Source organism: Miniopterus natalensis, chromosome 19 (genome assembly GCF_054644295.1).
Source record: "Miniopterus natalensis isolate mMinNat1 chromosome 19, mMinNat1.hap1, whole genome shotgun sequence".
Taxonomy (NCBI): Eukaryota; Metazoa; Chordata; class Mammalia; order Chiroptera; family Miniopteridae; genus Miniopterus; species Miniopterus natalensis.
The window spans coordinates 9,810,529-9,822,444 of NC_142099.1; the positions used below are offsets into that span (position 1 = coordinate 9,810,529).

At 50.6% G+C, this 11,916-nt stretch overlaps 1 protein-coding gene across 1 annotated transcript; it reads right to left on the minus strand.

Moving 5' to 3' along the window:
* Positions 1 to 242: 242 nt before the first annotated feature.
* On the minus strand, positions 243 to 11,342 carry HAO2 (hydroxyacid oxidase 2). The gene is made up of 8 exons (XM_087827672.1): positions 11,327 to 11,342; positions 10,922 to 11,060; positions 9,124 to 9,275; positions 7,213 to 7,496; positions 5,825 to 6,034; positions 4,437 to 4,595; positions 4,052 to 4,121; positions 243 to 298 (listed from the first exon to the last, which is right to left on the minus strand). The coding sequence occupies exons 1-8, from the start codon at positions 11,340 to 11,342 to the stop codon at positions 243 to 245; spliced, it is 1,086 nt and encodes a 361-aa protein (XP_087683798.1).
* Between the last annotated feature and the right edge of the window lie 574 nt (positions 11,343 to 11,916).

The window sequence follows — 11,916 nt, forward strand, 5'->3', positions numbered from 1 at the left end:
AGTGTTGAGATCATCAAGTGCCCTTTTCTCTCCGAGGGGCATTTCAGGTGGAGAGCAGCATGTGAGGAGCAGCGGGCAGGGGGGGCCCGGCACACTGGAGGAGCATGAGGGTGGGGGCCCGATGCGCGGGGGTGAAGCCGTGGGGCTGCTGGAAGGGAAGGGCCTGGGCAGGAGGGCGTCACACACGCTCTGACTGTCTTCCTCTGCGGGCCACCTCGGCAGTCCCATCGCCAGCACTTCCTTTACAACCTGGAGAACTGGATCAGGTCCTGGTTGATCTCAGCAACGGACCGGCAGCCTAGAAGCACAATGCACTTGAAAAGCTCCTTTCTCCGAAGCCCCAGAAACCCACCCCATCCTGGGGGTGGATGGGCCGATGGGAACGAGCCCTGGCTTGACGCTGGTGCTCACCCTGAGGAAATATTATGTATCCAGACTGAATAATGTCATTCTGATTGCACTGGGGATTATTTCATCAATTATTTGTGCTTGGGACCTTTTTTTTTAAACTTTTTAAAAAAATTGATTTCAGAGAGATAGAAACATCAATGATGAGAGAGTCATTGATTGGCTGCCTCCTGCATGCCCCCTACTGGGGATCGACCCCACTACCTGGGTATGTGCCCTGACCAGGAGTCAACCTGTGACCTCCTGGATCACAGGTCCCCGCTCAACCACTGAGCCACGCCGGCCGGGCGCTTGGGCCCTCTTTCGACAGCCGTGTCAAAATGGCATGGTAAAAAATGTAAAACAACATTTTGACATTTTAAAAGCAATTCATGTGTGCAGTAGATACCCTTGACCTTTATCTGGGTCCTGATAAGGCTGGCTCAGGGACGCAGGCCATATCTTCCAAGGAAGAAGTGACTCAGAGACAGCGTAGGAGATGGGGAATTTTACACAGCAACTGTCCTCTAAGGAGAAGCTCTGAAAAATGAACCCCTCTCCTGTAGGAAAGGGCCTTCATTAAAGTGCAGACTTAGGATGGTAGCTGAGATTAGGCACAGGGACTGAAGAGAGTAACTTCAGACAAGTGAAAAGAGGAGGGAGAGAGGAGCCGCATGACCCACGGGCTGGAGAACTGTGGGCTGAAGGAAGCAGCGAGACCCCCCTGGTGTGGAGAAGGCTGCTAGAATTTAATAACAGGATTGTAATGTTTCCCTGGAAGTTCTTTCCACATCTCTGACGTATGCACCGTCACCTCCCAAAACATAACTTCAGCAAAATGCATTACTTGCAAAACTGTAACTCAAAAGAGGGTATTTTCCTAAGAATGGAGATAGAGGAAAGAGTTGAGTTTCATGCCTGGGATGATTGCAATGGACGGAAACAGCCGGCAGAAAGAACCCGTAAACTGAACTGATCCAGCAGAAGCAGGGGTTCGGAGCCACGGCACTCTCCCCAGAACTGGCAATGACCTTGGGAGCCTTGGGTTTCCACGGGGCAGAGAACAGAAGGACTTCAAAGCAGACAGACTTACTCAAGGAGCACAGAGATGCCAAAATAAAATCTCTGGCTATGTATTGTAGGGAAAATAATATTTAAACTGTGGACCAAAAAAAGGGGACAGGGTTTATGGAAAGTAACCTCACAGGGTGATCTGATTATAACTTCCCAACTGGGCAGATGTGGTGGGTAATCATACCCCAGCCATATAACCTTTTTAGTAAAAGGTTGACCTTTGCCTGAAGCAAGCCCTGCCCATTGTTTCTGTGCATCTAGGTTAATGCACCTTTGAGATGCCTCAACGCCTCTTTTCAGAAGCCAGCACCCTCCAGAGAGCAGGTAGTGTTATTAACTGTCCTGTAATCCACTCCCTGCCTTGCTTTCTCCCACCTTGAGGCATTGAAAGGACGCACCTCGTAATAGTCCCTTCTTAAGTCCCAGTGTGGAAAAGCAGCTGCCCAACTGTCCTTTCTTGGACACACTTATCTCTGTTGAAAATTAATCTCTCTTGTGTCCAGGAGTACTCTCTGTTTGGCTCAAATTAATTTTTATAAAAAATTCTCTACAGCTTTGGATGTTCTTACGTCAACAAGGGATGGATGAAACCTTAATGAGTTCTGTCCAGCCTTGTGTTGATACGATTTATACGTGGTCATTTTTGTTTTTCAAGACAAATCATCATTTTTAACCTTTTGATAAATATAAAGATTTCAGAAATTTGTCTCACAGTTGGAAAAACAATACTTTTAAACTTCCTTTGTTTTCAGCAATAGTATTCACAGAATTCTCCTCCCAGGGCTGTGATGTCACAGGGACGTAAGGGGGAAATACTACACATTTCCAGGGAAATTAGGAGTCAGAGGTCATATTGACTGTCACCTCCTGGGCGCTGACTCTGTGTCAGGTGTCACCGTGCGCTGTGCAGGGAAGGGCCAGGGAGTGACACAATCTCTGGGGCTTCACATCATGATTCTGTACTTTGCTGAGTTCCACCCAAAGCCCAGGCCCCCAACCTGAGATCCCCTCTCTCCAGAGATGAATTGGGGGGTTCTCTCTGGGGCAGCATCTCTTAAACAGAGGGATGGCCAGGGGTGCCCTTTCGGCTGGGTTTTCTGTTCTTCCTCCCTGAATCCTCTCCCCTGACCCTCGTTTCATTGTGATGACTACTTTTTCTATACATTTAAAACAAGACATTCTCGTCGTGGGACAATTAGAAGAGAGTGGCGTACAGAAAGTCAGGCAGAAAAATGCTCGCAATCCTGTTCTTTCTTTCTCTTTTCCTGCCCTTTAAAAAAGGCTGTTCCACTCCGCCTCAGACCTAGAGTTTCTGGCCTCCGTTTACACTCAGTGGTAACTTAACTTCCGGGGGGAAAATGAAGCTTTGTGATTGTGAATTTCCCAATCGGGTTATTGTTAAAAGAAGCTCAGACATCATTGTCCAAGAACAGGGGAAACTATTTGGGGAGCAGGACAAGTTATCTCAACCTCCTGGGTCCACAGATGCCCACAGGTCTTCCCATCCCTCTCCCCATTGCCCCCCAACATGCTCCCTGTTCACATTTGTGCCCTCCCTTCCCTCATGGGAGAAGCTGGTGACACTGGCTCATTTAGAATTGATTCACTTAGAATTAGAACAATACAAACTAGAAACCCCAAACTAAATGCCCTTGAGAGGAAAGTTTCCATCATTAGCTGAGAACCACTGTTCTGCGGGATCACTGGCATTCCAGACTTTGCTAAAAACTTAGAAGTTTGTATGAGCCCCACTTCACAATAATTTCATTTCTGACTGAAATCCATGTAACTCTGAGACTCACGTCTGTCTGGCTGTCTGGCATCTGGGACGATGCTTCTCCCCCTTCTCTTCTCCTGACTGTCTCTCTCTCCCCAGTCCCTCCCTGCTTCCTCTTTGACATGATTTTCCGACTAGTCACAGCCCATGAATATTGCTTGGCTCAGCCTGGCCGGTGTGGCTCAGCGGTTGAGCATTGACCCGTGAACCAGGAGGCCACGGTTCGATTCCCGCTCAGGGCACATGCCCGGGTTGTGGGCTCGATCCCCCGTCGAGGGCGTGCAGGAGGCAGCGGATTGATGTTTCTCTCATAGATGTTTCTCTCTCTCCCTCCCTCTCCCTTTCTCTCTCTCCAAAATCAATAAAAACATTAGAAAACCAACAACAAGGACACTCAGAACCACATCCAGCGAGCATGATCTGAACAGTCTGGAGTCTCCTGGAGCCTCTTTCCCATACTGTGAAATCACATTTGCTTCTGTGCATCTTAATCATGGGACGGTGGTGCCCCCAATCTGGGCGAGGACTGGGAGTCCTGGAATTTGTCTTACAGAAGTAAGTCACAGATGCATTGCTTAAAACAGTAGAAGCTGAGAGGCGATCGAGATGTTCAATAGTAGGAGGTTTGTTATAGACACTGTCCTTTCACGGTTAAGATGTATCAAAGACGAATCTTTGTCTGGGACACTTCTGCCCTGCCGACTCTTCTGTCACCCCTGGGCTGGGAGAGGTGGCTAGAAGGAGGGGCCACCACTCCTGTTCTTCAGCCTCCCGCTCTCAGGTCCAAATCAGGATAAAACCGGACACACTCACCCGTGAGGGCCATGGAGGTGTGGAGCTCATCTTTCAAAATGTTCAAGACTTCCCCGACGCCATGCTCACCCTGGGGGGGGGGGGGGGACAGGCATGAAGGAACATTGCGACCGTGAGCCGAGTATAAATTTTAGGTGTGCTCAGCGACGTGGTGAGGAGCACAAAGGTATCTGGGAAACAAAGAAACACCAAGAGCAAAGAAGGGGGGAGCTCTTGCAAATCTGCAACACGCCAGAGGGAGCATGAAGATGAGGGCCAGTGTGTCCGTCCTTCAGGGATCTGTGGCACCTCGAAAAACGGTTACGCCTGGGGGCTAAACCACAGAAAAGCATGGGAAGGAATGAGAAACGCGGTACCTCCCGGCTGCTTTTCACTCTGGCCTCACCTTGCAGGCGAGACCCCACAGGATTGGCCTCCCCAGGAAGACGCACTTTGCCCCAAGGGCCAGAGCCTTCAGCACGTCATTGCCCGTCCGGACCCCACCGTCCAGGTACACTTCCAGCTTCCCCTTCACGGCAGCCACCACTTCGGGCAAGGCATCGATCTGAAAGGAGAGCGGAGCGGCCTGAGGGTTCCTGGTTTGACTCCCAGGGTGTCATGGGACAGCTGTGCCCCTTGACCTGGGCCAGGGCTGGGAAGTCTGAGCTGGTAGCTTTTGTACAGGGTGACCCCCAAAATGTATACACATTTTAACAGCTGATAGCTCAACTGATGTTTCTTTCTTTTCAGATTTAACCCATTGGAATTAATAATGTATACTAAGTGTGTATACATTTTGGGGGACACCCTGTATTTCCTGCAAGTTGTCTTACAGAAGTAATTGGGAATGTGCTCAAGTTTTAAGGGTGGCCACTGAGGCATTATTTAAAATAGCAGAAACTGAGAAGCAACCCAGATGTTCAGTGATAGGAGGCTTGTTGTACAAGTTTTCCTTTCATGGTTAGGAAGTAAAAATGGCCAGTTATAAAAGTAGTTACAGGAATGTAGAGTACAGCATGGGGAATATAGTCAATAATATTGTAATAACTATGTTTGGTGTCAGGTGGGTACTAAATTTTTCAGGCAGTCACTCCGTAGGGTACATAAATGTCTTATCACTATGCTGTACACCTGAAATAATATAATATTGTACCACCTAAAGGTTCTTTCCCTCTCTCCTCTTCATTTTCTTTCCCCGAGCTCCATCTCTAACGGACATAAATTCACATTACGGGGAAAATTACAGGGTGTCATACACTTTTAGCAAAAGGATTCACAGGACATTTTTAAGTTGTATTGTGAAAGACGGCTGTTTGTCAGCTGAAGTGATACCCTGTTCCTTCTGGGTTGTGTCATATGAGAAAATACGAGGTTACAATCCGTGCGGAGAGGCGACCTTGCAACGGAACGCGTTCTTCCTCGAGGAGGCAGGAGGCCCCAGGGCTTGTGAAACGTCTCTAGTATCAAACACGCCGTATTACCTCCTAACTGTGGGACCTTCAGCTGGAGAAGTTACTTAACATCTGCTAGCGCCAGCATCCCCGTCTGTACCTGTAACGCGGGGCTGACAGGGCCTGTCTGGTGGGACTGCTGTGAGATTTAGAGACGATGTGGGTGAAGCGTGTGAAAATAGCCTGGTGCGCACGAGGCTATCATTAACACTGCAAAGCCCTTAAAACTGACACTCACACACCAACAAATATGGTAAGAGAGGCGCGCTGTGCGCCAAACTGCACTGAGGACCTTGCCCTAGACCCCCCCCCCCCCCCCCCCCCCCCCCCGAGGTCTGCTTACAGAAGCAGGGACGTCATCCAACTGCCTCCCGCCGTGGTTGGAGACCATGATGCCCTGGACCTTGTGCTTCACAGCTAACTCCGCGTCCTCCTTGGTCAAGATCCCTTTAAGAATGATGGGCAGCCGCGTTACGCCCCGAAGCCAGGAGAGGTCTTCCCAGCAGAAGGATGAGTTGATGGGCGACATCTGCAGATAGGGCGTCGCGTTTCTCTGGGGGGGAACCAAAGGCAGCCTTAGTCTTGAGCTCCTTCCAGGCGGCCTGACCCATCCCGAAGAAGAGGCACGCCTGGAGAGCCACTGGATGGCAAGCGAAAGGAAGCATTGATGAGTTTGGAAAGAGCAGCTACGAAAACCAACCCCACTTCTGGCTCCTTTTCTTTACGAAAATAATTTTATTCTTCCGTCGCTTGTTCGTTAACCATTCACCGCTCCCCTGTTCAATCCTTATGCCAGGATCTGGGGACACAAACACGGCTAAGACACAGTCCTTATGTTAAAAGGACTCAGAGTTTAGTGAGATGGATAAGCAAAAGCATTTATAGGCCAATGTAATGTGCTCCAGTTGAGACATACACAGGATAGTAACAACGAAGCAATACTTCAATAATCCTAAGTCAGATATTATGCAATATTGACCCTTGGCTGACCATGGGCACCAAGTATCCATAAATTCCTGGAATCTGACATAAGGATTCCTGAAAACCTCAAGGCCCAGTTGTGTATGACTTACTGAGTAGAACTGTCAGCTGGATATCACAGCTGCCCACTGACTGAAAAGTCTGGTGTCACTATCTCTGCTGCAGCCAGGGAACTGCAAGTTTACCACGACTTTCTCTCTGGGGCACTCCACCCATCTGACTGTAGGATTTCAATGGGCAAAGTGCCCTTTGCCATCACCTAGTTCAGAGATTCCAAACAAATACATGGTTGCACCCCGGTGGTCCCTGGATGAGGTCCAGGTGTGCGGAGAGATTGACCCCTCATTTCTCAGGGCAGCAGGGTGGGGCCTGGGCTGGTCACCTTGACTGTGAGCATCCCTGTCAGGGGGTCAGTTTAGCTAAGCGTGCCGTCCAAGATGATTGTAGAAAATGTTGGAAGAACTCGTTTATTGTACTCTCTCATCCATGCAAAATCCTTTCTGTAGTTTTCTCAGCACTGAGCCCTGGCCAGAACACTTCTGGTGACAGATGGGACAGCTCCAGGAGTGGGAACATTTTGACTGGAAGCTCTGGGAAGCAGGAGCCAGGTCTGACTGTGAACGGCTGCATCGTCAGTGCCTGGCACAGGGCGGGCGCTCAGTGAATTCTTGTGGGAAGAAAGAAGGGAGGAACCAAGGAAGGGCATTTGCTTCTGTAATGGCTGCCCACTGGACCTCGTGTCTCTCCTACCTCCTTAGGTGACCGAAGATCCTTCAGCAGTAAGTTCGTCTTCAGGTTCAGTTGGTTTCGGATGTCATGTCGCCTGTTGCCGAGTTTGGGCACATCCACGGTGATTACCAGAGCCCTGAAACCCAAGGCTTCTACCCTCTGGACCAGCTGTTTGTTTAGCTCCCGATCTGGTTGCACATAGAGTTGGAACCACCGGAAGCCTCTGGGGGCAGCGGTGACGATGTCTTCAAGGGTACAGCTCGCATACGTGCTGGTGACGTAGCAGACGCCGGCCGCTTGGGCAGCTGCAGAGCAAAGGACACAGATGAGGACGGAGAAGCCCCGGGAGTCTGCGCTGCCCTGGGCAGCTTGACCTGGGAGTGAAGATAAGGCTCGACTTGCTTCTGCCTCCCCGGGGGGCAGGGATCGATCGGACTGGGAGGCCTGAAGCCGCCTGGGTCCCCCGTGTGGCCCATCTCCTAAACCCTCTGCTCCATATGGAAGTACTTCCAGCCAGAGAGGCCATGTAGGGCCCCAGCCTGTGTTGGGCACATTGCAGCTTTCAGACAGGAAAAGGGGCTTCTCCTGAACTTGTTCCTGAAGCAAAAGGGAATTCGAGGGACAAAGGATGAGGCAATGCAATTCCCGTGGAGAAGGCCGAGGTCTGTGGTGGAAAAAGCACGATGTCAGAGCTTAGAAGAATGTTATTTCTGCCCCTTCTTGGCTGTGTGATCTTGAATCTCGCTTTCCTTATCGTAAAGTGGGGAAAATACCTCTTACCGGGTTGTTGGGAGATTAACTAAGATACTAGATATGGAGCATTTTTTAAATTACAAAGTGATACGCTGTACAAATGCCAGTGACAGTGACGTTGATGATGACGGTGGTGGCAGTGGTGTTGACATTGCCGCTGCATTGGATATTTCTCCTTTCCTACTCTATGCATTGTCAGTGGGATTCTCCAACAGGTTAATGTCACTACCATCCTACAGCCCGTGGGCAGAGGATTTGGCCTAATCAAACATTAATATTTTTAATTCCCAACATCAACAGGAGATGCCCCGTTCTCTAGCTCTACATCCAAATCAACACAACACACTCAACCACTGAGATTTAGCAAAGTGGCCACATTCATAAAGGGTGTTCACATTTCGACCTTGCCAGGCTTGGTTTCTAAACCAAACGATGTCACTTTCAGCTCTAGGATCCCTGGATTCATCGCCTTCTTCCTATAGCCTGAAGTCAAAGGAAAAGACCCCCAAGGAAACTTGCTGAAAACAGACTAAGCCTACAGGGAAGCTTCCAAAGGAGCCGCAAGACTATCTGTAACCCTGCTGTGCCCCTTCCCTTTCCTTCCCCTTATTATTTTTGGTGGGGTGAGGGTGGGGGTACAGAAAGAGGGCGTCTAGGAAGGGGGCATAACCCAGTAAGAAACCATCAAATAAGATGATAAAGTCAATCGAGCAAAAGCGAGTTGGAACATTTGGACACAACACCTGCCAGGGCCTTGTGTTAGGACCTAACGTCCTGACGCTCTTCTCATCCTAAACTCACTCACCACTCAGCCCCGTGAGGGGTCAGAGAGAGTCCTACCCCCAGGACCACGTGGAGCATCCTTGCCCCCCAGACAGTGGGAGTCAGCGGGCCAGCGCCCCCTTCTGGGAGATGGCTTGGAGGGATTTTGCACCCTCCTGTTTATCAGCAGCCTCTCTACCCTCCTATCCACTCTTTATTATGGAAAACAGGTATTTTTCTCAGTCTTGGGGAAGTGTTAGGTGAACAAGCGTGAAGCAGTCCTTTTCCCACCCTCCTCGATTCCAACCATTCGCCTTCTCTAAGCCTCTCCGGGAAACCCTGGAGCTGCCCTGCTGGAAGGATGCCTCCCACGCACAGCAGGGCCCCCGGGAGGGAGCCCGCGGGGGCTGCTCCCACCTCTGGCTGTGCTCATCTCCCCGTCAGGCCAGGCGAGGCAGTGGAAGCCTGTAGGTGAGATGCAAACGGGGGCACTGATCTCCTCCCCTTGGATGGTGGTTCGGGTGTCCACCTGCGACACATCTCTCAGGTACCGGGGCCGGAGGCGGATTCTGCGCTGGACAACAGAGATTTCCAATTGGTGGCGTTACTCTCCAGCACCCAGGGGAGGTGCTGCCTGCCGCCGGGGCCTCCAGGTTCCTGGTGGAGGTGGAGACCAGACTAGGTCCCCAGAAAGCTCTGGCGAGGGTCCCTTGGCTGGCAGCTAAACCGGCAGCATAGGCCGCTGGAGGCCCCTCTCCTCCGGGAAGCCTCTCCCAACCCCATTCCACACGCACCCGCCTTCGGTGCCCTCCCACCGCCCACGTGGTCCCCACCGGCCCCAGCCTCGCCCCCTCGGAGGTCTGCGTCTCTGAGCTGGGCTGCCCTGACCAGGCTCTCAGTGTTGGGACGCTCCGGCCAATTTATCAGAACAAGGACCAGAAGGGAAGGAGTGCGATGCAGAGTTCCGGCTCTTCCCTATGGGGCTAGATCAATTCTCTGAAGGAGGGGACAAGGCCCAGGGGCTGAGCATGACGGTCCTTTCGCTAGAGGCTGATTCATTTGAAGATCTGACTTAAATAAGGCTTTAGGAGAAGGTAAGGACATTTACCAATGACAAATGTATAAAACATTTTAAACCCAATAGACAGTTAGCCTGAGGGTCCAAAATTGCTTGTCTTTCACAAAATATTATTGTTCTTGTGCACAAATTTAGAGAGATTTTTCTGGAAATACTGACTGTGCAAACTTGGTCAGATAGGCTCAGGTCCTTCATGCCTGAAATGCAGGAACAACCCAAATTTCTTAAGAGTCTTGTGAAGACAGAATAAAATAAAGCAATTAAAGTGCTGAGTACAGAGCTAAACAATTACAAAAACACAGAACAAAGTGTTTGCCTGTATCCCGACCTCTCTGTGACAGGGGTCAGCAGACTTTCTGTAAGAGGCCTGATCGTCAACATTTCTAGGCTCCATGAATCGTATAGTTTTTGTCACAATGACTCAGCTCTGCTGCTGTAACGTAAAAGCACCATAGGTAACAGGTAAACGACTGCGCACAGCTGTGTTCTAATAAAACTTTGCCTACAGACACCGAAATTTAAATGTCATGTAATATTTGCGTGTCACAAATTATTTTTCTTCTTTTGATTCTTTCCAATAATTCTATGAGGAAATAAACCATCCTTGGCTTGTTCACCATCCAAAATATGGCGGTGGGTCTGACTTGGCCTGTGGGCTGCTGTTTGCTGATTTATGCTCAGCCCCCTGCTGCTCTGGTCCAACCTTCTGCCTTGAATCAACCTTCCTACGTCACCAAGACTCCTTGGGTCTCCATGTCCCCTCCCACCCCGAGTCCCCTCCTTTCATACATTCTCTCCTCTAAGCCAGGCTTCTCCTCCCTGCCCACGGGGACTGGCAACCTTTGGACCCTGTCCTGTTTTCTCAGGTGACGAAGCTGCTGAAATGCAGAGGGAGGGGGACTTATTTGTGCTAGATCTGCAGAGGCACTAAAATAAATTCTCTCTCCAGCCATCCTCTCCCCAGCCACCTGTGCCCCCAACCCCAAAACACCCAAACCCAAAAGGACAACACAAAAGCCATTGTTATGTCCGAGGCCTCTGTGTTGTTTGTGGGCAGAAACCAGGCCTGCTCCCCTCCGAGGAGCTCTGAGCCAGCGCCCCTGAGTTGAACCACAGAAAGGATACAGAAGACCAGACTTTTTAAACGCCGCAACGTTGTCCTCCAGGGTGAAGCCTTCCCCAGCTCCACCTTCGATATAATCCCAAGTGGACTTGGACAGACGCTCCCGCGCATGGGCCTCGAAGTCTGCCAGACACACCACGGACATTTCTGGACCTTCAGAGGGAAAACCAAAAGCAGACCACCAAGCCCAGTAAGAATATTTCAGAGGGAGAGGAGACGGTGGAGGGGGCTACAGCTCGAAGCTGTTTGGATTCATCAACCTCATGTTCTTTTTTATTTTTTATTTGTTAGTTTGTTTATTTATTTATTTAAGACCTCACCTGAGGATTTTAAAAAGCTGAACTTTTTTTTTTTTTTTAAATTTTTAAAAATTCCTTGGCTGGGTTGCTCATCTTGAGACCAAGAAGACAACATATCGCCTCCATGTGTTCCCATCCCCACTCTGAACCTGCAGACCTGGAGCCTGGTACTTCTGGAAGTGGAAGGAGGGCAGGGTTTGGGGTGACTCCCTCCCGGAGGAGGGGCGAGAGCAGTGGGACAGAGGCGCAGAGATGCTGAGGCTCGGGTGGCAGTGAGTCACAGCGCCTGGAGCTCCTGCACCAGAGGGTTCCACCAGGAAGGGTGATAAACCTGTAGGTCAGAGCTCTGAGCATCTTCCAGCCGTTGGCAGTGGCATTAAAATGAGCCAAAGGCTGTGCGTAGAAACCGAACGACTGACATCATTGAGGGAGGGGGGTGAGCCCCAGGAACTAGGGCTCCAAACTCAAATGGGGCAGCCCCTGCAATGGACGAGGGGGCCATGGAGGCCAGATGAAATGTGGGGTGCTGGGAGTCTTGGTGGGGGTAGGGATAGGGCAGACCTGGCCTGAGGGCATCCGGGGGGGGGGGTCACAATCTAGTCAAGTCAAAGAGAGAAGTAGCCCCAGACACCTACCTACGCAGGGCGCTAAGCAGAAAGATGGTACGTGGCAGGCAGAAGCCAGAGCCCTGGGATACGCGGTGGGCCCCG

Excerpts from the sequence above, each read along its gene's own strand:
- HAO2 (XM_087827672.1), bottom strand. Across the intron at positions 9,276-10,921 it reads AACGTTGCGGCGTTTAAAAA|AATCCGCCTCCGGCCCCGGT; the intron begins GTCTGGTCTTCT and ends TGTCCAGCGCAG. Across the intron at positions 4,122-4,436 it reads TGTGGGGTCTCGCCTGCAAG|GGTGAGCATGGCGTCGGGGA; the intron begins GTGAGGCCAGAG and ends CCCCCCCCCCAG.